Source organism: Metarhizium album (assembly GCF_000804445.1).
Source record: "Metarhizium album ARSEF 1941 chromosome Unknown scaffold_9, whole genome shotgun sequence".
Classification (NCBI taxonomy): Eukaryota; Fungi; Ascomycota; class Sordariomycetes; order Hypocreales; family Clavicipitaceae; genus Metarhizium; species Metarhizium album.
The window spans coordinates 387,435-410,958 of record NW_024467583.1 but is presented as its reverse complement, the minus strand read 5'-3'; the positions used below and the strand labels follow the sequence as shown (position 1 = coordinate 410,958).

Below are 23,524 nucleotides of genomic sequence, written 5' to 3'. Positions count from 1 at the left end.
AGATAACCCAACCGGAAATTACCGTGCCGCTAGATATGGAGAAGGTGACCGCACTGTCCCGACTGAACTGCAATTGTCTATTCATGGCTGCTATTGCGATGTGACACCCTGCACTCCGTGTCTAGAGATGTGTTCATCAGGCACCATGGGGTTGTATAGTGTCAAAGGAAAACTGCCCCGCAATTCTGCCTACTGCAAACCACCCAGTGACAGCCAACCGACTTCAACTGGTCGAAATGGCTACGTCCAAGTATACTCGTGGATCGTTGGTCATGCTGCAATGCACGATAAGGTCATCAAGCAGTGTTTCTCGGGCTCAGTTCAGACTGGCTATCGACGGCTAAACATTACAGGATTTTACAGACCTGCTCACAGGTGTGAGTATCAGCACGGTCGCACAGGTTCAACTGTTTGTTGTCTGACTATGAATAAACCACTGCACCACTAGGGTTCAGAAGGAGACGAATTCAGCAAGGTGTACTACTCTTGTTAAATCGATACTTCAGGTTTTAACGTCACCTCAGGCCTTGGGCACGATTTTCTAGGTATGGCATAGCCCAGACCATAACACATGAAGCGAACGCTAGGCATCGTCCCCATTCGGGCTTGTTTCCTTCCCGATAGTAGGGTGAAAATACACACCACAGCTAGTTTACGTTCCTTATTGTGATCCCGCGGAGAAACCATTGGCAAATTCACGGCGCATATTAATATCCCTCTCGTCAGTCGGAGTCATGACGTCCCTCCGTCGTGTCGGCTTCGCTCCCATGAAGCTATGGCTAGATAAAAGCTCGTTCTCTTGCTCCAGTGAACCGTGACTAGCCCCATCCGTCAGAGACCCCTGAACTCCAAGTTATTTGGCGACCTCATCTCTTACATGGGCTTTGTTCATGCTTCTACATCGTAAAAATAATGGCTTGCAAATAAACATTTAAGCATCTGAATGTGGTAAGCAAGCAGACCACAAGAGCCATGATTTTCGGCACTTGCTGTGCATCAACTCGGGAACCGATCATGCGTTCTTCAGGCCACTAGGGTGGACAAAGATCGCGGCCGACACAAATGGCTCGACAGCGGAAGGGTAGCTCGGCAACGCGAGCAGTATTCGGGACAGCACGCAGAGTTTTCGCTACACTGTTGACGCCGGTTATAGGGCTTCTGCATCTGGACAGATAGGGGATAAGGGGGGATTTTGGTGGACCCTCTGGGGTTGTTCTCGAGGTCGTCAAAATTGCTCTCATCCTCGGTTCAAACAACTGAAATCGACTTGGTTTGGGGTAGAGCGAAATGGTTGTGAGCCCTACACTCTCGTCTCTCAAGGGATTGGCTCTGCCGTACGGAGTATTGATGGTGATTATCTTCAGACTAGGCTCTGGAAATTTTGCGGTGACGTTATCGTTTCCATTATTGACAAGTCGAACAAATCTGTGATAAAATGGGCAACTGGTGTGCATTCTGTTGAGCAGAATTTTTTGAGCACAGGAAGCTAAAAGTGGGCCTGCCTGGACTTGATAGCCAACCCGGTATGCAACGCCCGCCATTTCCTCTTGTCACCACCACCAGCATGAATACAACGCCGCAAATTGTTTGATGACGCCGATTTGTACCCTACATATAAATATAGATCCTGAGTGCACCCAAATCTCTGATCACTGTCCTCCTCGAAACACACTAGCAACGGATCCATCCAATATGGCGAGCCCCGGTCCTCGACGTGACGCTTCAACTCGCATCCAGAAGCCAGACACAAGCTTTGATCGGTTAGCCGCTCTCAAAGCTCGGGTGGCAGCTGCGACGGGCGCCAGCAGGGCAAATGGAACGATAAATTCTACGCTCGAATACTCGAGGTCGCGAAACCCGTCTCCGAATACTCGAGATCTGTCCACAAAACTCGCACAATCTCGCGCCCAGCAGCATGTTGGACAATCATCACACCGTATACCGGCTGTTAACAATCACACAGTCGGGCAAGTCGTGCAGAATGATGTCGTCAATAACCCATATCTAGACCAGCATCTGGCGTATCAAAGCGCCGGGGGCAGACCGCGAGAATCGAGACGCTTAGTATTCAATCAAAAAGGGAAATATATTCAGCAGGCAAATGCCCTCCGCAGACAAGCAGCACTCGAAGCAATGAAAAAACGCATTGCAGAACAGACAAGAAAAGCAGGTATCAATGAAGACCTAGATGTGGAGAAGAATTTTGTGATTGAGCAACCGCCAGTGGTCGAGTGGTGGGATGAGGGACTCATCGATGGCAATAGCTACGAGCAGGTTGAGTCTCTTGGTAGTCTCAGGTTAATGACGCCTGACAGTATCGTGACAGAGTACATTCAGCATCCCGTTGCGCTTCAACCACCCCAGGACCGTCACCTTCTAGAGAACAAAGCGATGTTTCTAACGTCCAAAGAGCAAGCCAAAATCAGACGCCAACGCAGAATGACGGAGCTGAAAGAAATGCAAGCGAAGATCCGCCTTGGTTTGATACCGGCGCCTCCCCCAAAGGTGAAAAAGGGGAATCTAATGCGGGTGCTGGGCGATGGTATGTGTCCCCTTTTGTTCAAATCCAAGTTTTTGTACGCGAAGCTAACTCTGCCGTGTTAGTTGCCGTAAAGGATCCCACGGCAGTCGAAGCAAGAGTGAATCGCGAAATCGCAGAGAGGCATCAGACGCATATTAAATCCAACGAAGATCGAAAATTATCAAAAGATCAGAAGAAGGAAAAGTTATCTAAGAATCAGCAGAGGGATTCTGACAAGGGAATCCACCTTTTGGTTTTCAAGATTTCGAGCTTGGCAAATGGCCAGCATCGTTACAAGATTGGAATGAATGCTACCCAGCTTGCTCTGTCTGGCATCTGCATCATGCACCCCAAGTTCAATTTGGTCATCGTTGAAGGCGGCGCTTGGAGCATCGGCAAATACAAAAAGTTAATGCTCAATCGTATCGACTGGACAGAGAATTCACCTTCGAGAAGTAGAGATGACAAACCCAACTCGGGAAGAGACTGGCTTCAAGCAGAAAATCAATATGGGGCGCTCAAGGATATGTCGTTGAACGAGTGCAAGCTTGTATTTGAAGGGGAGCAGAAGGCACGAGCTTTCCGAAGATGGAGCAGTAAGGTGTGCGAAACTGATGCGGAAGCCCGGGAGGCACTCGCTCGTGCGAAGTTAGAGACTTTCTGGTCATTGGCAAAGGGCCTTCTATGAATTATGCTTGGCGAATATTGACTATTGAGATATTGGCTGATTGAGGCAGGCCGAAATAGGCGGGAGGACCTGTTTACAAGGCATGACCTTGGCAGTGACCCTGTTGATAAATTAATTGGTTTTACTGTGATTGTGCACCCCGATATGAGCTGGTGAACCATGATGGCGGAAGCATGAGTTGGGTCCGCACAGCGCTCCGCCTCTCTAGCTGGTTCCTGGTGGGGCAGTAGTTTGATATCATTGTTTAAGCCACTAAAATACGAAGTAAGAGACCCGAACTTAGGGAACCTAGACGTGAAAACCCCCCCCAACACACCCTTTTTTTTTCGCTCCTGACATGAGAGTACTACTTACTACCTTAGGGTATTCTGAAGACAAGCAACCATGAGGATGTGTAATTGTATCATTTCCAAGAAGCTGTAGAAAGACTTCGAGCGAGTTCAACTCATGGAGTTTCCCAGCTTCAATCAGCCATTACAACTTAAGACAGCTTACCCAACTTTTAACTAGCTCAGGACAATTTTTGACCCGCCAAGTGAGAGATTTGTTGTCCTCGGAGCATCTATTTGCTTACCTAAGTACCCCACGTTCCCTCTCTCTACCTTGTCACAGAGTACGTCAGGCTGTGCCTGAAATCCTCATCTCTCCACACCTTCACGATGAACACCACCCACAACGAAGAGTTGCTCCAGCGTTATGCCTGTAACAGCCAGCCTGGCTGGATATGAGAGGTGACTGACTGGAACAATGCTGTCACCGTATATGCCTACTATTTCTAATCAGCAGAACAGCCCAAGCGCAACATGACACCAAACCCGCACACCTACGGCTGTAATTGCCGTCTGGCGCCATTACCACTTCTTTTCAATGAGGTCGGGATGCCACAAGTTGCCTCTCAGTTCTTCTATTCGTCGACGAAACCAATCAACGAGCTGCTATCAAAACAGGGCTACAGTAGCACTTCGGACACCAAGCCTGTGAAGCGACAACTCCGGCCATTTGATCGTGGCGACAACAATGCACTGGAGAAGGCATGGATGAGTCTATCATCGGATCACTGCCGTAGTGAGCACGACGCAATCAGAGAAGGTCAATATGGAGCTATTAGTGTCAGTCAGGGGCTTTTGCGAAGACGACAGAAACTCGTGACAGTTCTCGCTTCGAAGCACCTCGAACTGCACGCCGGCGCCTTACATCCGCTGCTTTTGAATGAAAACGATACGAGCACAAGTGCAGAAATGGATGGGCTGTCACCATGCTGCCCAGCTTTGAGGTCTGACATCTCTGAAATGCTGCAACTGAGCTTCTGCGCTTTACTCTGCACGGCCTACCCGGAATTCGCTATCGAAGACATGGAGCGGGAAGTAATTGACGTCATGTTGTCTACAAGCCAAAGACATGCCTTGAGCTCTGAGCAGGATTCAGTTTCTGATGATATGTCCGCAAAGCGAAGAGATCCCACTTCTCCTGAAATACAAGCTGCGCCGGCTACGGCCGTTGGAAGGCTCGCAACAAGATGTGGACGACCTCGTTCATCATCAGGGACGACATCGAGCTCACTAGGCCAAATCAATATCGATGTGCGTGGATCAACCCACTTACCAGGAACGCGTGTTGGACCGCCTGGAAAACCTTTTATTCAGGCTGGGGGGAAGTCCACTTTGACAACACCAGATTCCTTAATCTCGGGTGGCCGCCAACAGCTGTTTGGTAAACGCCACAGTGATGATTCTATCGCATTCCCTCAAGACGAGCGTGGCTCAAAGAAAGATATTGAGAATGATCCGAGTGTCCTGGACGTTGTTGTGGGTATATCGAGACTTCATAAGGTGTCACTTCCAATACTCCTGATGAAACCTATATATTGGTCACCAGTCAATGATGTGGCTGTTGTAATGCGAGCTACTTGGTTCTATAGGTAATGTTCATTTGTAATTGGCGGTGCTCGCTGACTAACAATGCACCAGAGATACTATGATGCCTGTGGCTCCCTTGGTAGCAAATCAATTGGAAGCTGGTTATCAAGAGCTGCAGCCATGGACGGAAACGTGGGGAGATGAATTAAAATGTGCCGTCGAGGTTGGGTCTCTTGGCGAGGAGAAGATTTCGCATTGCCTTTGGCCCCAAGACTCGAAGTATTTCAGCAACACGATGCAGAAACGGGAGCCCAAAATATCTACCAAGGTGTTCTGCTCTGCACACTGTTGTCGAGGAGATGCTGCTGCCCAAGGATCCCTTGATCCCGTAATTGAAGGGTGCTCTTCAAACACAGAACGGATAAGTCGAGCCTTTGCAAATTTCCATGTTATTTATAAGGACGAAAAACTTGCTTTTCTGTTGAAACCTAGCCTCAGACCTTCTGCTTACTACGGAAGAAGGCCGGCGTCAAAGATTGTCAAAGGCTTCACTGTTGGCATCCCCATTGTACGAGGCTTTGATCCACAAGCCTGGGAACGTATTCATGGTCGTTGCGGGGTTTCTGCTCCGGACAAAGAAACAACGCACACTTATGAGAACAACGAAGGTCAACGCTGCGATGCATGTGAAGCTGAGAAAGACGAGGGTCAGGTGACGGACCTGATTCTTGTTGCACACGGCATCGGTCAAAAATTTGCAGAGAGGGTCGAGAGTTTTCATTTTACACACGCCATCAACGGTTTCCGACGCGCTGTCAACGACGAGCTGCGCAATCCCATTATTCAACGCCTTATGCGTCAAGGCCAGAACGGTGTTATGATACTACCACTTAATTGGAGGGTGGGGCTTTCTTTTGAGGATGGAGGCCCAGCAAGCCATCAAACTAGCGAACACCAAATGAACGAATCATTTGGCCTGAAAGATATTGAGCCGAACACTATTCCTGCAGTTAGAAGTATGATCTCTGATGTCATGTTTGACATACCGTTTTACATGTCGCATCACAAGAGCAAAATGATCAGTGCTCTCGTGTTTGAAGCGAACAGAGTCTATCGGCTTTGGTGTCGAAATAATCCAGGGTTTGCAGACAGAGGAAGAGTTCATATTATCGCGCACTCTCTCGGTAGCGTCATGGCAGTTGACATACTTTCTCGACAGCCAACGGAAGTGCCACGTTTGGATCTGAAACGAACTGAGCCAGAAACGCAATTTTTCGAGTTCGATACGACTAATCTCTTCCTCTTGGGAAGCCCAGCTGGCTTCTTCCTTCTCCTCGAGCATGGGTCCTTGACGCCAAGGCGTGGACGACAAAAACCAGGGGCAGACCCCAGAGATATAATGGATCAGCACATTGTAAGTGACGCTGGTAAGTTCGGCTGCCTGGCTGTGGATAACATCTACAACATTTTGGCTAAAGAAGACCCCATTGCGTACTTGTTGAACGGAGCGGTGGATCCGGCATACGCCGCAGCACTCAAACCAGCCTATGTTCCAAGCACGTCAACATCCATTTTCAAGTCGATGGGCGATGTAATGCGACTAATTGTGCCAGGGTTATCTCTGCCGACTGATCCACTAGTCACACATCCAGAGAGACCATCCAGAATGCGGCTTCCCTCTCAGCTAGAGTTGGAGGTTCATGATTTCACCCGTGAAGAGATCGCCGAGAAGAAGGCGTTCCTACTGAATGACAATGGCCAAATTGATTGGTTTTTAAGATCTGGAAACGGTCCATTAGAGATCCAGTATCTTAACATGCTCAGTGCACACACAAGTTATTGGATTAATCAAGACTTCGTTCGTATGTTGTGTCTGGAAATTGGGCGGCGACCGGGACGGAATTTTTCGGTCCCAGGCATGAGAGCTATGAAAAAGACGAAGCAATTTTCATTGGAGACGTGATTTATGTGTTAGTCAGACTATCAACTAGCATCTCTCGTGACACTAAACCAAATCGCAATTACCTTTGGGCCGGAGATTTATGTCTCATGTTTAGCTAGAATCTCATTTTCTCGAAACCATTCGCCAACGCCCCCTTACTGCGTGAACCAATGCTGGACAAATGCTGTATTAGAAATCGTCCAGCTCCATCATCTCCTGGTCTAATTCTTGATCATCGAGTTCATAGAGAGTAACTGGATCATTTTCCTGGATACCCGATTTCTTTGCTGTGTCCTCGAGTTCACGAATCTTCTCCATATCCACCTTTTCCTTATGCTCCTGTAGATCCTCGTAGCTCCAAGTGCTAATGCCGTCCTGATCTTTGGCGTGAAAGGGCTGTGCCATAGTTCTCAGAAACCTCCTTGCACTACTCACTGCCATATCAATGCTAAGGTTGGAATCGACATCCAGAAGACCTTGATTGATCCATTTGGGCAATTGGGCTCTCTTTTTCTGAAATCTGCGGTCGGCAAGGACCATGATTCCATAGTCATCTTTGCCTCGTAGAACACGGCCGAGGCATTGAGCAGCGTGGCGCATCGCATCAAAAGAAAGAAAGTCATTTTCCTTGATACGATACGTTTCTCGTAAGAATTCTAGACGGGCTTTCAAAATCCGGGACTCCGTGTATTGGAAAGGGACCCCAACGCAAAGTACTGTTCGGCCGTACTGATGATCGAAGTCGATGCCTTCTGAGACTTTCCCTCTTGCAACACATAACAAAATCGCTCCTCTACCATTACAACATGCGGTGCGGTAGGTTTCGAGGGCTAGTGATGTTTCCTGAGCGTCTGGCGTTTCTACCAAAATGAGCTTATATTTCCAAACTTCATCCAAAATCCCCATGCCTTGCCACATGCTAATGATCGATTCCATATAAAGGTAGGACGGAAAGAACACAACTAGGCCGTCGGGAGTGATTTTAGCAAACTCGATCAATAGAGTCCCGTAGTTTCGCACCACACTGGGTTCATTGCGGACTTGAAAACTAGTCGAAATGGAGGCCTGATCACTTCCGCGCGTGACAATCATAGGTAAGAATGATCGCCTTGCAAGTGTCATGCTGTATGACTCTTGAACCACGGTCGAAAAGTCCAGCATCTTTGGGTACATTTCCAGAGGGGAAATTGTACCAGAAGTGATGATTACAGAGTAGAATCTCTCGAAAACTGGACGTATGGCGATTGCTGCGTCCAGACACGTAAGATGCAGAATAGGGTTCGGCACTTCTGCTGTATCTGACTCGAACGGTTCAAGAATAAGGAGGAAACCTTTCTCGTATGTTGCAACCAGCGTCGCAAAAGTAGCTACTTCCTGCAGCGGCTGGTAATCTTCGATATTGGTAAGCTCGAGTGTACGAACAAGAGACGTCAAGCGCTCAGCGCAGAATCTTAGGGGTTTCTTTTCGATGAAAGTGTGTTCCTTTAAATGGGCTAAGAATGAAGGAGGGGTCTCTGAAATGACCTGGCGTACTTTCATTCTTGTCTGAGAATATATTAGGAATCGCAACGCAAGAGAAGGCTACTCCTTTACACAAACCTTGAGGTATTCAATAAATCTTTTAAGGAAAGCGACGAAATGCTCTGCTCTTCTGATGTTTCCAGGGACGGCTTCTCTAAGCAGATCTTCTGGCAGTGCTACAAAATGTCAGGCCAGAACAGAATAGGTTCGCGTGCACGAAATGACTTACCAGGATTTACCATGAAGGCATCCTCCTGGCGGGCTTCGTCCGCCTCTCGTAGACCCTGGACTAATTTTTGGTATTCATTCTGAAGTTGCACTTGATCCGTATCCCGCATTTCAGTGATTTTGTGCTCGAGATTTTGGGCACCTCTGCTGGCTCTACGTAGCGAGTCTTCCGTAATGTCAGTACTGAGAGCTTCAATGCACACATTGTCGATATTGTGAGCTTCATCAAATACGACAATGCAGTCTTTCGAAAAATCCCGGGATACTCGCTCCGCAATTTTTGGATCTAAAAGATAGTGATAGGAGAAAATGACGACATTGCAGTATTGCATCTGATTTTATTTAGTGATTGCTGGAGCAGGATAGCGGTTTGTGGCTGACATACCATTCGTCTTGCAGTAAAGTACGGACACTGTTTGTGTTCCTCTCCATGCCGCAGAATTCCGTCAAAGGTCCAAACGCCATTGGGAATTAGGTTGTGAGGCTCAAGAAGATCCAAATTCTAAAGTCGAATATTAGCGCGTAGGGCCAAGAACAAGAAACATTACGCTGGCATTATTCAAGAGCTTTCCCAAATGAACTTTGCTTTCGGGTTGAAAGATTCGTACATCATGGTAGACGCAAACGTCCACCTTCTCACCTCTGTCCTTTTTTTCCTTCACAAAGCCAGCAGTAAGACTTCTACAGCGGGCGTCCACCACAGAGCCACTCTTTTCTCGTTTGACGGACGGATGAAGGCAAAGATTTTTTCGACTAGTTAATCCCAAACCGCGGAAATCTTCCTCGTAGCCAAGCTCCTCAGTACGATACTTCATGAGGGCTTTCAGCTCCACTAAAGCCTTCTCAATCTCTGACATGGTACCTTTTTACCCAAGTTAATCAGCAACTGAACCAGGAGCAAAGGGGAAACTAGAAGAAAAGGAAAAAGAAGATATGGGATAACGGGTCGGGGTGAAGGGAGGTGGGAGGTTAACAAACGAGAGCAGTAAATAAGTTTTCTCTTCTCAGGCATAAACTGTTGATAAGCTACAATGAGCGATAGCAGGGATACAGTCTTGCCAGTACCTGACGGCATTTCTAGCACGCAGTGACCGCCGGCATCAAGCGTTTCTAAGGATACGTTGTACGGGTCAGCCAGGTCGTTAAGACCAATCTAATACCGGAAACATTTGAGGGCCGTGGCCGTTACTCTTCAAGTCACACATGTACCTATCACAATATCGGTTAAATAGAGACAAAAATAAGATTGTATTTTTTGATGGAAGCTTACGCATATTGCTCTAGAAATTGCCTAGTTAGCTCTGACTGCTTCCATCTTGATACTGAACATGCATACCTGGGTATATCTTGGGATACGGAAAGATGACAGGCAGTTTACTAACGCCAATTTAGCAGCCATAAACGCAAGGCGTGGTGGGAAAAGGGCATTTTACTCAATGTAAAACTTCATTCTGCCCTTTTTAAAAAAAAACTGGCCTATCTCTTCAAGAAATACTCGATGACCGCGTTGTTTTCAACTTGGGCAGGTTCGCATTTCACGATCGTGGAGAAGACTCGTAACGTGGATCTCGACGGAAATTGATAAGGCGCGTGATCACGTGATTGGAGATACCCGCTCACAAGTCAGCGTTCATCCTGTCGCAAGTCACCGCAATACTTGGTCCTAGTTATGGGTTGCACACATAACAGCAAGGCAACCTTACCGGTAAAGTCGTGTTTATTAAAAGTTTACAACTGCCTGTCTGTCCAACTGTCTACTAGGTATCTACCTACCTGACTGATAAGGCGCGCGAGGGTATTCTAACGACTATCCTCCACCTCATCAGCTATGATGAGAAGCTTATTACAATTTGTAATTTCTATTTTCTACAGCAATTTTCTACGTGTCCTGTGATAGCTCTACTATCTACAGGGCAAGGTCTCAAGCAAAGATGTTTGGCCTTGATGAGGCCGGTGTAGCACACAACCACCTTTACTCCAATTGCAGCGCTGGAGCGATCTGTACCTCAACGGCGTCTTATCAATGTTTCAATATCCTCTGCATGTTGCAGGAGCAGATATCATTCCCAAGGTGATGATTCTGTGGCGGTGGCAAAGGAGGAGCAAACGATCATTCCTTCCCCGCCCTTGATCTACATGGCTTTAAGCAGGGACTCAGAGCAGTTTCGCCACCCCCATTGGGCCGGGTGCGGGGACCCAGCTGCAATTGGCCAGTTGACTAAGTACCTACGAATCCTTTCTCTTATCATCATACCTGATCATCAGCGCATCACTATCATAAAGGTCTTCAAAAAAAGATTGATTCAAGTCGAAAAGCTTCAGAAGATGTGACAAGAGCTCTTTCTTATTACAACAAGCTTAAAGAGGCTATTCAGCAGTACGGAGTCCCTCCTGAAGATATCTGGAATATGGATGAGACTGGCTTTCGTATTGGAATGGGAAAGGACCATTTAGTTGTTACAAAGCGAAGAAGAGCGCATCTATTTTCAATGCCAGAAAACAGGGAGACTGCAACAGCAATAGAATGCATTTCTGCTGGCGGCAAAGTTATTCCTGCCTTTCTTATCCTTACAGGGCAAAAACACATGGAGTCCTGGTATCGGATAAAGGAGCTTGAAGCTAATACCAAAATAACAGTCTCACCAACCGGCTTTACGAATGACGAAATTGCAGTTGCTTGGATACAGCATTTTCAGGAATTTGCAACGCCAATAGGCAGATATCGCCTTTTAATCCTAGATGGCCACGGATCACACCATACAATTGAATTCGTTGAATACTGCGAACAGCACGATATAATTCCCTTTGCGTTGCCCTCGCACCTTACACACATCCTTCAACCTCTTGATGTTGTGATATTTCAGCCACTAAAGCATTATCATGCAAAGGCGTTGGATATCATTGTTCGAGACGGCGTGTTGAATATTACAAAGATTGAATTCCTTGCTTGCATTCAAGCTGTACGAAAACAAGCTTTCAAGACTACTACTATTCTCACAGCCTTTCGAAAAACTGGAATTTCACCCTACAATCCACAGCCTGTAATTGAGGCCCTTGAACAACGAGCTGCAATTTACACATCAACACCATCGCCGCCGCCGTTATATCACAACAACTCTTCCGACTTTGAGACGCCCACAACACTCAGGCAGATAAATAAGGTTGCCAACAAGCTAGGGGAGGTATTAGAAGACGATACATCCCTTGAGCCTGAGTTTGCACGCAATATCAGTCGTTTTATCCGCGGCTCTCTTATTGCAGCTACTGAGCTTATACAGACGAAGAGAGACCTTGGGCGTACAAAAGCAGCTCAATTACTATCACAGCGACGTAGAGCTCATAAATATCACGCCCTACAAACTGGTGGCGTTCTTTCTGTGGATAACGCGCGTGAGATGGTCAAGCAAAACGAGAATGACCGCCTTGATACTGCTCGTCGGGTTGTTGAGGCAGCCGACAAAAGGCGCCACAACCACGCCAAGAGGACGTTTTTTGAAGCAGCTAAAAAGGCACGTAAATGGCGTCTGGATTCTGTACTAGATCTACTAGAAATTTGGGACGAGAAGGGTGTACATTATAGGCGAAGAGGTTAATAGCGTTATTAGGTTGAAAATTGGCCCGCCTTGGTGTCCGGCCCGCCTTGCTGTCGAGCACCACCTTTGGTGGTGAGGGCTTTTGCTAGCCGAACCACATAAAGTGGGGCGGGCACGATTAGCACTCAAAGCACCTGCCACCAATCCTCCAGGCGTATCAACCGCTGTTAGTACCTTGTGCTGCAAACGTCGCCATCGAGAGAATTCTGAGAACCATATAATTGGAAAGCGACGAGTTCGTGATAAGTCTACCAAATGTCCAAATGCGGGCCATTCGGCAGCCAAAGTGTGTGTGCCTAGATGTCAGGCCCAGGGAGTCGTGTCTTGTCTGTCTTTGTCTCAGAAGAATGGGACGAGAGTCGAGACTGGCCCTGCATCACCCGCCGCTCGTACAGGCCTCACTCTGCCAAAGGTGGTTGAAGTGAAAATAAGAGCAGCCAGTACATGTAGCAATGGCGAGTGATCAACTGAATACCTGGTCAGTAGCGCGAAACTTTCGACCTAATTCTTCTTGACGTAAAGTTCCCTACCTGGTAAGTAGGTACTTAGGTACCTACCTAGGTAGGTACTTACTTAAGTTAGGAACCAGGTCTCCTTGGACACTGATCTGGGTCAATGCTTGGCCTCTCGCACCGCACCTACCCACTCACGGTCCAGCAATGCGTTGTCGAAACACCACCGACCGCCAACTGCTACTTGGTGCATTTCGTGCATCATACTCCTTCCCCTCTCCTCTTGATACAATCTTGTTTACGCCTAATTCTTCTTCCATTATAATGTAGTTATTGACACAAGACATCAAACAGGTTTCAGCACTCAGCCAAGCTCTGTACGAAGAAACTTACCCCGTGCACTGCTCGTGTGTGTTTCCTTTTGTCTTCTCACTGAGGTAAGCTCGCATGACCGGATCTATTTCTTAATCCCTTGCTCAGTCCCCTTATCGTGGCATTGATCCGCCTTAGGCTGGTCGGTTTACATTTTTCATGTCCCCGACACTTGCTCGATCGAACTCATTGACCAGCTGCCGCCGCTGCGTGGCTCCTTTGAGAGGATCTTGATATCTGCACGGCGCGCGCCTGGCGTGTCCATGATTTCTTTGCAAGCCCCAAATTCTGTGCGTGCGAGATCTTGTGTCCTACGACGCGAGAAATGGATACTTCCTACTTCGACAGTCGCGGTTAGACTCCAATGAATCGGGGGTAAACTGACACTCACGATCTTCAGGCCTGAGCCGCATCGACCTTGCTCGTCATCTTGTAGGGCGCATGAGCGGCCACGTTCAAATCTCGCTTCCTGTTAGATTGCGGTCATTCTGCATCAATAGCCGAACATCCTGCGTACAGGCACAGTGGCCCCTCGATCGAAACACTTCGCAAGTCTCGGGCATCACCGCTCGCTAGCATGGCAGCTATTGCGTTACCGAGGCCGATACCTCCGCACGGCGCCGGCTCCGACATCGACGGCCCTATAACACCACCCCATTCGCTCGAAGATGTAAACCGCCAAGTTCAAAGCCAGCGCTGTCCTGCCCCACTGCCAAATAAGCATATCCCGGTATGTCCCACTGGGCCACCAAAAGCCGACGATACCAATACGCCGCCAGTCTCTCCAAAGGGTTCTGTCGAAGCTTTGAGTCAGCAATCTTTACTCTTTCCACCTGATCACTACGTCAGGATGGAAGCGGATAACCTTTGTATTTTCGAACTCGATGCCTGCCAGGTCGGTCGCGCAATTGATTTCGCCTCCAGACAACCATTACCTTCGCCAGAGGTGATGTTCCCTTGGCTTCATGGCTTGCATCCAAAGAATCATCTTCAGCAGGCCTTCTTCATGGGTCCGAAAAGGTCTGCAAGGAATCCACCGACATGTAGCCGAGGTATTCTGCTGGTAAAAGCAAATGGTGATCTTTCGACGGCACGACTTAAAGGAGCTGTTGCGCCTGATGAATTCCTCCAGCCTGGTCCTTGCCCCAGGTTTATAGAGCCAGATCCTGAGGAAGGATTCTCGGTGAGAAACTTTCAGATTCAAACAGCAAAGGCGGCTCTTGTATCTGATGTGATTGTGTATGGAGAGACCCCCGCGGAAAACAAGAAAGTAGCCTGGGAAGTTGCTGCGGCTCAGTTACTTCAAAGGCAATCACAATCGGGACAAAGGGGACATATCACTGAATATAACACCTTCATTTGCACAAGTCCCTTTTCGGATTTTGAAGACGCCCATAGCGACATTGTTGCGATCGACTCCGACGGTGGTGTTACCGGAAAGGTCCTGGATTTTATCCAGCAGGAGCGGACCGAAATGTGGGACATGACCAGGGCGTCCGAGATTTCTCTCAACGTTTTCATGGGTCCTACCCCGGAACCAGATAGCCCAGAGGAGAAAATCTTTCATATTTTGATTGAATGCAGCGATCTAGGACACCTTAACCCTGGTGCCTTGCAACGTCTGGCCGAATTAAAGGATGAGCCAACTACACGCTTTCATTTTGACTTCCCGTCGTCGGGGAGTATACTGCCACCAACATGGTCACACGATGAGGCTGACGGGATAATCGAAACATGCAAGTGGATTTATCATCTTTCGCATGGCATTCGACCAGATATTGGTGCTCATGATGAGAACGCAGCTCCCAGCACAGCCAGCTATACCTTCGGGACCCTCGAACCACGGAAAGTTCTCATCCATTGCGCTGATGGATACACGGAGTCTACCATGTTGGGAATCGCATACCTGAGCTACAGCACGGGACAGCCTGTTTCAAATGCCTGGTTACAACTCCATACTTCCATAGGTCGAAACTTTTTCGCTTATCCTACTGACGTCGCTTTACTAACCGCAATTGCCCCTCGACTGTTGAAAGATTCCCCTGCTTGTGTTGGATATAGCCTCGAGCAAATTACCAATTTATTACGGGATGAGCCCAGGTGGCTGCCTGGTCTCGACGGCTCCTTCCCGAGCCGAATTCTGGACTATCTGTATTTGGGCAATCTTGGTCACGCAAATAATCCAGATCTTCTGTCAGAACTCGGCATAGGTCAAATTTTGAGTGTCGGCGAGACAGCTTCTTGGAGGGATGGCGATCTGGAGAAATGGGGTTCGGACAATGTTTATGTTGTGCAAGGAGTTCAAGATAACGGCATCGATCCACTCACGGATGAGTTCCCTGGATGCCTCGAGTTTATAGGTGAGACATGCTTTGATCTTTCTAAGTTTTGTCCCATAATTTATTCAGTCTTAGTGGTTTCCTAACACTGTAGCTTCCATAGACCGAGGACGACGACGAGGGACAGCAACTCTGGTGCACTGTCGAGTTGGTGTATCACGCAGTGCCACCATATGCATTGCTGAAGTAATGAGAGTCATGCGGATGTCATTTCCTCGCGCATATTGTTTCGTTCGCGCAAGACGTCTCAACGTTATCATTCAGCCTCATTTACGGTTTGCATATGAATTACTACGTTGGGAGGAATGGCTGCAACAACGGGGCAACGCCTCCGCTCCATTAAAGCGTGAGTTGGAGTGGCCGCATATCGCGCGAGAAATTGCTCTCATGAATCGACCTTATTCAAGATGACAGTACCTATACTACGAGTGACACGGAAGCACCTGATTCGCTATTCCTTTAAGAAGCTCTTGCACATGTCTCTAAGGAGTAACACATTTGATGTCTACACCAGCTCTCGCTACGGCCGCGAGCTGGCGGTGAGCGTCTCGTCTCCCATGACTTTGGGAAGGGGAATGGGTTGATACGAGACAGTCCTATCACGCCAAATGGCCTTCAATGTTGGATATTTCGTTGTTCATTTGTTACTTCTTTATTATTAGTTGCTGGTGAGCGTCGTCCCTACACCACAGTCGACTTCTACGCACTGGACGAAGCCTTCTCAGATTTGGGAGATTTACTCTGCCGTTCTATTGTTGTTTATGAACTGTTGAAGCAAGTTAAGTTCGAGGAATTTTGGCTTTCGGTTTCATGCAAACATTGTGCAGCATTGGATTTTCGCATCCGTGGATATCACGGTTTTATGATGTCATGAACTTTGTCGTTTCGGGTACCGCAATATATTCAACAGGTCACCAAGATTTTATCTCTTGAAGAGAGTTGGTATCATATTTACATGCTTCGAGCAGGTATTAACGCGTATCATCGCATGGGGTGTTTGTGAAATCAACATGCCGTGGCTTTCTTGAATTTCCAAGATGCAGGCGAAAGAAATTTCCACTTCGCCCGACTCCGGTATATAGATATCATTTGGTTATTTGCGGTTTATGTATCCAGTTGACTTATACATATTGCCTCTATGCACTAGTGTCTTTTGGGTAAACCGTGGGCTGTTGCGAATATGATATTCACTGCCCTCGAGCACGAGTGTCGGCTCATGGAAGACATCATGTGTAAATTAACAACAGCAAGACGCTAAGTGGGAGGCTAAGAGCCGTCACTTTCGAGAACCCTATCAATGGTGCGTGTCTCCATCGTCAGTCCAAATTTTTGTCTTGAGAGTCGAAATACAAATGTTCGCCAATAACTGAAGAAAAATAAGGAGCGTTGAGAGGGTGGGGAGAGTCTTACGAAAATTGCTTCACGAGGTATCCTTCTCCTCCGTTTTCCATGTCGATATTATAAACGTAGAAGCCGCCATCGCTGGTTACAACCATGACCTGGGGGCTACTACTGCTCATCGCCACGACACTTCGCAACGGGCTAACAGTGGGGTTTCCTGATGCCCGCGGGGTCAGTGCCGACACCCCGGATTTCGGTATTTTAATGAACGCAAAGTCTCGTAGCGGCTCCCACATCTCTGCAACAGTCTGGGGCAGATAAGATCCAACAACGCCGGCAACACCACGACCCATAATTTGCGATGATCGGCGCAGCATGTTACTAAATGAACCGCTCTGCCTTCGATGGCCCTGTTTGCCACCACTGGAAGCTGCATTTCCCGCCATTTCCACTGCCTCGCTTCTCGGCGACTCTGCGGCGCTATTTCCCGGTGAGTCGCCATCGTCGTAGCTTCTAGCTCGAGACCAGCGATCCTGTCTCGGAGGGCTTGGGGTTTCGATTGGCGCGCCTCTGGGCGTAGTATGTCCAGGCGGTGTTCCCAGTCGAAAGATATGGACAGTTTCAGAAGTAGAGGACACGCATAGAAGGGTCGAGCTGAGATTGAACGACATGCTGTAAATGGTCGAAGGGTAAGTCCCTCGTCGAAACTGATATAGTTTCTGGCCTCTAGGGATGGAAAAAACGCGGATGATTGTCCCAGTTTCACTCGCTGTGGCCAGCAGTGTGCCGTCGCTATTCAAGCATACGCAGGACAAGGGCGAGCGATGGGCCTCAATGACGTTTACCGCTTTGAGTGTCAGTGTGTCAAAGACGAGCACTTCGCCCGACGTTGGCGACACATATGTAGACTGGGGTGGTGCATGAGCCGGGCGACGACTATCAGCATCTTCCCTAGGTTTGGGGAGGGGATACGCAATGAAGCAGTTGTCCGAAGAAGGGGACAGCGCGCATATAGCAGAAGGATTCGGCGAGGTTGTTATGGTGTAGAGGAGGCTCATATTGCTAATGTCGTACAGGTATATCTCCTCCTCCAGTATGACGGCAAGACGCTTTCGGTTTAGTCGGACGGCAAGAACGGCAGATGGAAACGTGAGCTCGCATATGACAGATGCTCTCTATATCAGTGCGATTGCGAGTGTAAGAGACGAGAACGCCTTGAGTACGGTCGAGGGCAGCCTACTTTTGTATTTTGGATTATAAGATGCCGGGGAGATAGTATGAGCGCGACGAGTGAAGTCGAAAACAGCATCTCAATGATAGCAATGTTTCCATCATCGCTATTGAAAATTCGTGAGAAGGGGTCTGTATGGTATATACGAAACCCTTTGGAGGTACCTGATGAAGCGAACAAGTGAAAAGATGTTATGTAAGTCGATCGGCCCGGTAGCGTAGATATGGCTGTCTCAGGAGCACTCACCAACAGCAAGACAACTGTGGTCCTGGTTGAAGGTAATGAAATTGAGCGATGGGCTGGCCATTGTTACCGTCCTGGCAGCAGAAAGCACGAAAACGCGCCCACTGCGTCCCAACGCTGGCTATAACGGCGTGTCGGCGAAGTCGTCGTGAAATCGGGTTGTGGCAACGCGGAGTGACCAGCGACGCGGGAGAGGAGGTTCGGTAGTGAGTGTGTGTGTCGAGATGACGGGCAAGCAGTTTCTGTTCAAAATAGCTCGGCAGCGATAGAGCCGACTCGAACGTGGCAATCTCAACCGCGCCAGGTCGCAGCACATATATATGCATGTATATGCTCGTTGGACTTGATAGGGTCGTCAGCGGCTGATTTGCTACGTTCGCAAGATATGTTGCCTAGATTAGTCGCAATGCTGGGCCTTCCAGTACTTATTTATGTACGAGGCAAATTCGGCCGACCAGTTGAAGTCGCGTGGATCGAGGGTGCGAGAGCTGAACGGCGAGGAGGGCAAGATCTGATGGACGTGTGGGGTTGCCGAAGCCTAAAGTACCTACTTAGCTTCCTGGTACGCAGGTGCCCAGGTGCGTACAAGAGAGAGACATATCGAAGCCGCCGACTTATAATTACCTACTTAAAGTACCTAACCTATTTAAGCAGGTATCTAGGTTCCCTGCAACATTACGAGGTACCTATAAGTACATTTAAGTGCCGGGTTCCTCCGCACTCAGGTAGATAAGTACTTAAGTACTTACTTAAGTTCTTTATGTCAAGTTCAGCGGACTACAGGTACGTCCCCACCACTCCAGGAGAGAAATTTGGCAGAAAAAGAACCAAGAATAAAAAATACCTCCACGCCGTGTACATTTGTTTCAATGCTCAACAGCCGTCGTGATGAGCTCGCCATACTAGCCCAATCCGCCATGGATAGTCCCTTAGTGAGCTCTCCGAAGTGTACGGGAAAACCTCCGAGAGCATGAATAATACTCTGTACAACCGCAAAGATGGCCGCTGCGAAGATCCCATTATCATGCAAGCCACCAAAATCGCACGCCCTGGACGACTTGGTCATGGGAGTAAGTCTCCAAAGCTGAGCGGACGCCCTAAAAATCCCTTTTGCACAGCTACCCTGACAGGCTGAGGCTAATCTCCCTTATCATAGACAAACAGTAGCAGTATCGTCTCCAAGCGTAGCGTGGAGAGGCTGTATTACCCCGAAGAACCGCAGTACTTTCGTTATTTCGTCAAAAAGCCCCAGAGACGAGCACCACTCATAAACCGGGGATATTGGCTGAGACTCAGGGCTATCGATGCTGTTGTGAGACAGTTCCTATTCGAAGATCGAACAACCAAAAAGATTGTGATCAATCTTCGAACAACCAAAAAGAATTGTGATCAATCTCGGATGTGGCAGGTAAGCACGGGATAAGGGTAAACGGAGACAAGAACGGAGCCAGCAGTCTGGCTACTCTGATACTGAACGAACTGACACGTCCAATGCTCATAATCTAGTGACGTCCTCCCTTGGCAATCACATGCTCGATATGCCTCACACTGCCACGGTGTATTGTTTGTGGATATAGACTATCCTGAGTTGATGCTCAAAAAGCGATCAATAGTGCTTGAAACACCCCAACTACGAGGCATCTTGGGAGAAAATTTTGTCACTAGCCAATCGACTGAGGATCAGCTCCTCCTACGAAGTGATCGATATTGTCAAATCGGGTGTGACCTTCGAGAAATTTCGCAATTGAGAGATCTGTTAGAGACACTGTGTCCCTTAACCGACTGCCCTGTGCTATTCGTCGCAGAGGTATCGATCACCTACATGGATACAAAGTTTGCTGATGCTTTGATTCAGTGGGCAAGTAATGTTGGAAAAGGTGAGTCAGGCACCAGCCAGCCCTCGAGTTGTAGCAGATTACGTATAAGAGGGGCTCATAGAAATATCTGCTTACTTGAACCATAGCGCAATTTTGCCTTTTAGAGCAATTATTACCTCACGGACCAGACCATCCGTTCGCGGCAACCATGCTTAGTCACTTCGACAAACTCAAGACACCACCCAAATCAGTTAGCAAATATCCAACCCTTGCCAAGCAAGTCAGCAGATTCAGGGGCCTAGGCTACTCAAAAATCGATATCTGGGACCTTTGGGAAGCCTGGTCAAGTGAAACATTCATCAGCGATTCTGAAAGAGCGGCCCTGGATGACAAAGAACCATTTGACGAATGGGAAGAGTTCGTACTCTTCGGACGACATTATTTTATTCTTCATGCCGTTGCCTCACATCAAGAGTCGGAGATAACAGTCTCGTCAGAATTTCATCACACAAAACCGTTGGAGAAAGAAAGTATATTCTATGTTTCAGTGGCCAAGCGTGGTGCAGAAACATCCAAGAGGCGATTTGGCGACGTACTCGCAATTACAGATCCCACTGGAGCCGCGTATGCTGTTCACATCATGGGACTCGGGACAAGTGGTAGACGAGAGTCATACGATATTTACAGTCTAGATGGAAAAATGGACATGCCCATCGTTCCCATCACTGGACCTCTCCCGCGCATGTGCCACTCGATAACAGACTTAGGCGACTACGGCGTGCTTTTGGTCGGTGGTCGCACTTCTCCGGCCAATGCCTTATCAGATTGCTGGATTCTCAATAAAGGGCTTTCGAGTCAATGGGTACCTACCTCGAGCCTCCCAATTCCGTTGTTCAGACACGCAGCAATTTGTCTTCGCGGCAGCTCTCTTGCCCTTATTTTAGGCGGCAAAACGGGACCCTCTGTAATCTCGGAAGACTGCTACGTCTTCGATGTGACGAAAGGCTGGTCGAAATGTGACATTTTGGGAGATGCACCTGGACCTTTGTTTGGTGCAGTGCTGTGCAATTCACCCCGTACTCGCCCCGACTCCGAAGACAGCTTTACCGGGCTGCTTGCTGGTGGAATTGGGCAAGATGGTTTGATCAGCTCAAGAAAGTATACATGGAAGCTCGATTTTCCTAACTCAAAGGTAAAATCCGATCATACCTGAAAGAAAATCGCCGCTAACCATGGTTTCGTCTAGCCAACCATTCAATTTACTAGGTGTGAGGGTGAGTTCGATCATCAACTCGAGGATATTGCGGTGTTTGGAGCGAGAACAGTCGATTTCGAGTCACAAACACTGGTATGTGGAGGAGTAGGAATCAGTTCCAAAGCACAAGGTCAGAGTATCTTTACGGTATACATGACCGAAAATGATGCGTATGCTGCGTCCAGGGTGGGCACTTGCCCTGAGGGCAGGGTGCTACCATTTATGATCGGATCAGCCATGATGAAGTACAAAGGCAGCGTTGTGATACTTGGCGGTGGAGCCACTTGCTTCTCAATGGGCACTTTTTGGGAGACTGGGGTCTTTCAGCTCATCCCTAGGGGCAAAGAGGATGGCGTGGGAAGCCCCGAAGTCACAAAACGGCGACCTCCAACAGTACGCTTTTTGGCGTCGCAAAGGGTTGTCAGTAGCACGAATAAAAAGCTGTGGCAGGAGCCGAGTCTGGAAAAGGCCAAAGTTGCAACTATCCCCCGCGTCCGCCTGGAAACAACAGCCCAGTTCGAAGACATTTTGCAAGCCGGGCTGCCAGTTATTATCTCAAACGCCGATCTTGGTGGCTGTGTGCAGAAGTGGACACCTTCGTATATGGTAGATCGAGTTGGCCACGATACCAAGGTGTGTATGTGTGTGGGTGGATTTTGGCAAGCTTTATCGCAATACGTAGGTAGGACTAACATTTCTAGGTTGTCGCACATGAATGTAAGCATGATCATGAAAGAATGGACTTCAATTCAAAGAACTTCCGCTACATCACTGAGACTTTTGGCAATGTTATGGCACGTGCCGAGGCCGGAGAGAGGATATACTTACGCGCACTTTCCCGAGATGAACCGTCAGAACGACCAGCTAATATCCACGATGACTTTCCTGGATTAGCAGTGGATTTCCGTCTCCCTGGAGAGATGGACCGGGCCAGCCGTTGCCTATTCAGCTCTGTTCTTAGGGTATCTGGGCATGTAAATATGTGGCTGCACTATGATGTATGTTTCCAAAATGCGCGCCGACCTGACAATAAATATGCTAATGCTGTGTTTTCCCGACTAGGTCATGGCTAACGTCTATGCCCAAGTATCAGGGTCAAAGCGTATGGTACTGTTTCCGCCTCGTGATGTAGAGCACTTGCTGTTTGCTCCTGGAGCGTCCAGCTCAAGCCTCGATGTCTTTTCAGAGCTAGAAACACGGCAGTTGGCGGCGACGCATCCGTATGAAGCGGTACTTGCTCCAGGGGATATACTGTTCCTGCCCGCATGCTGGCCACACGCAGCTGCAACGGTAACGGACTGGAGCATAGCTGTCAATGTCTTCTTTCGAGACTTGGAAAGCGGATACACCATTGGGAGGGATGTGTACGGTAATCGAGACCTCGCTGCGTATGAGAAGGGACGACTAGAGGTCGCTCGTGTAGGAAAAAGCTTCCAGCATCTCCCCTTGGAAACGCGCCGCTTTTACCTTAAGCGACTGGCAGAGGAACTTGAACTGACTGCCGACAGGGTATAGATAGCTCTTATGCGTGTCGTTGACTTCTCAAAGTAACAGCGGGCCAAGTTGAGTGCGTTACAATAAAGGGTTGGTCAGATGATAGGCTCGTATTCGCCGCATGTTATTCTATTGTGCGTATTATAGATGCAACGCTCTACTCTGTGGTCTGCAATAAGGGATGACATTTCTATTGAACCTTAGGAGGTCGTCAACTGATAGTGTTTGCTACTATGTCAAAAGACAGAGTCAATAAATGTATGTACTTGATAGTATAACAGGTTCCCTCTACGTACCTACCTAGGAACTTGACAGGTACTACAGCCTGCGGATTGGCACTCCAAGGACTATCCCCAGCCTCATCAGCTATTACAAGACAGCTTACTAGACTTTTGGCCAGCTTGTAACAGTTCTTAATGTGCCTTGTGATAGTTCTGCTGGCTTAGAAACAGGGACCGCGCACGTAGGTACTTAAGTACTTAAGTAAGTGCCTTCCTCTAGGTAAGGTACTTGGGCAGTTCCCTTCTCTGGCCCCGCCTGGTACGATGTAAGGACCTCAGTTACTAGCAAGTCCCCGAATCAAAATATGGGGCAGTGCCGTCACACCACCACCGGCTCTGAACTGCTCAAT

The 23,524-nt window shown here is 48.3% G+C and overlaps 7 protein-coding genes across 7 annotated transcripts; 5 read left to right on the top strand and 2 right to left on the bottom strand.

The window, feature by feature from the left end:
* Nucleotides 1-1,692: 1,692 nt before the first annotated feature.
* MAM_04230 (U4/U6 small nuclear ribonucleoprotein Prp3) lies at nucleotides 1,693-3,209 on the top strand (the record flags this gene model as incomplete). The annotated part of the gene is made up of 2 exons (XM_040823028.1): nucleotides 1,693-2,542; nucleotides 2,605-3,209. The coding sequence occupies 2 exons, from the start codon at nucleotides 1,693-1,695 to the stop codon at nucleotides 3,207-3,209; spliced, it is 1,455 nt and encodes a 484-aa protein (XP_040678907.1).
* An 803-nt stretch (nucleotides 3,210-4,012) lies between these two features.
* Nucleotides 4,013-7,028, top strand: MAM_04229 (DDHD domain protein; the record flags this gene model as incomplete). The annotated part of the gene is made up of 3 exons (XM_040823027.1): nucleotides 4,013-5,018; nucleotides 5,085-5,127; nucleotides 5,177-7,028. 3 exons carry the CDS (start codon nucleotides 4,013-4,015, stop codon nucleotides 7,026-7,028), a joined length of 2,901 nt encoding a protein of 966 aa, XP_040678906.1.
* Nucleotides 7,029-7,196: 168 nt separating this feature from the next.
* Nucleotides 7,197-9,613, bottom strand: MAM_04228 (DNA repair helicase RAD3; the record flags this gene model as incomplete). Its single annotated transcript, XM_040823026.1, has 5 exons — nucleotides 7,197-8,552; nucleotides 8,607-8,704; nucleotides 8,758-9,088; nucleotides 9,142-9,258; nucleotides 9,365-9,613. The coding sequence occupies 5 exons, from the start codon at nucleotides 9,611-9,613 to the stop codon at nucleotides 7,197-7,199; spliced, it is 2,151 nt and encodes a 716-aa protein (XP_040678905.1).
* A 1,551-nt stretch (nucleotides 9,614-11,164) lies between these two features.
* On the top strand, nucleotides 11,165-12,349 carry MAM_04227 (transposase; the record flags this gene model as incomplete). Its single annotated transcript, XM_040823025.1, has 1 exon — nucleotides 11,165-12,349. One exon carries the CDS (start codon nucleotides 11,165-11,167, stop codon nucleotides 12,347-12,349), a length of 1,185 nt encoding a protein of 394 aa, XP_040678904.1.
* A 1,401-nt stretch (nucleotides 12,350-13,750) lies between these two features.
* MAM_04226 (uncharacterized protein) lies at nucleotides 13,751-15,598 on the top strand (the record flags this gene model as incomplete). Its single annotated transcript, XM_040823024.1, has 2 exons — nucleotides 13,751-15,533; nucleotides 15,588-15,598. The coding sequence occupies 2 exons, from the start codon at nucleotides 13,751-13,753 to the stop codon at nucleotides 15,596-15,598; spliced, it is 1,794 nt and encodes a 597-aa protein (XP_040678903.1).
* Nucleotides 15,599-16,918: 1,320 nt separating this feature from the next.
* Nucleotides 16,919-18,391, bottom strand: MAM_04225 (protein-vacuolar targeting protein Atg18; the record flags this gene model as incomplete). The annotated part of the gene is made up of 3 exons (XM_040823023.1): nucleotides 16,919-18,028; nucleotides 18,094-18,248; nucleotides 18,331-18,391. The coding sequence occupies 3 exons, from the start codon at nucleotides 18,389-18,391 to the stop codon at nucleotides 16,919-16,921; spliced, it is 1,326 nt and encodes a 441-aa protein (XP_040678902.1).
* Nucleotides 18,392-20,352: 1,961 nt separating this feature from the next.
* Nucleotides 20,353-22,914, top strand: MAM_04224 (Leucine carboxyl methyltransferase 2; the record flags this gene model as incomplete). Its single annotated transcript, XM_040823022.1, has 4 exons — nucleotides 20,353-21,336; nucleotides 21,391-22,032; nucleotides 22,101-22,397; nucleotides 22,462-22,914. The coding sequence occupies 4 exons, from the start codon at nucleotides 20,353-20,355 to the stop codon at nucleotides 22,912-22,914; spliced, it is 2,376 nt and encodes a 791-aa protein (XP_040678901.1).
* Between the last annotated feature and the right edge of the window lie 610 nt (nucleotides 22,915-23,524).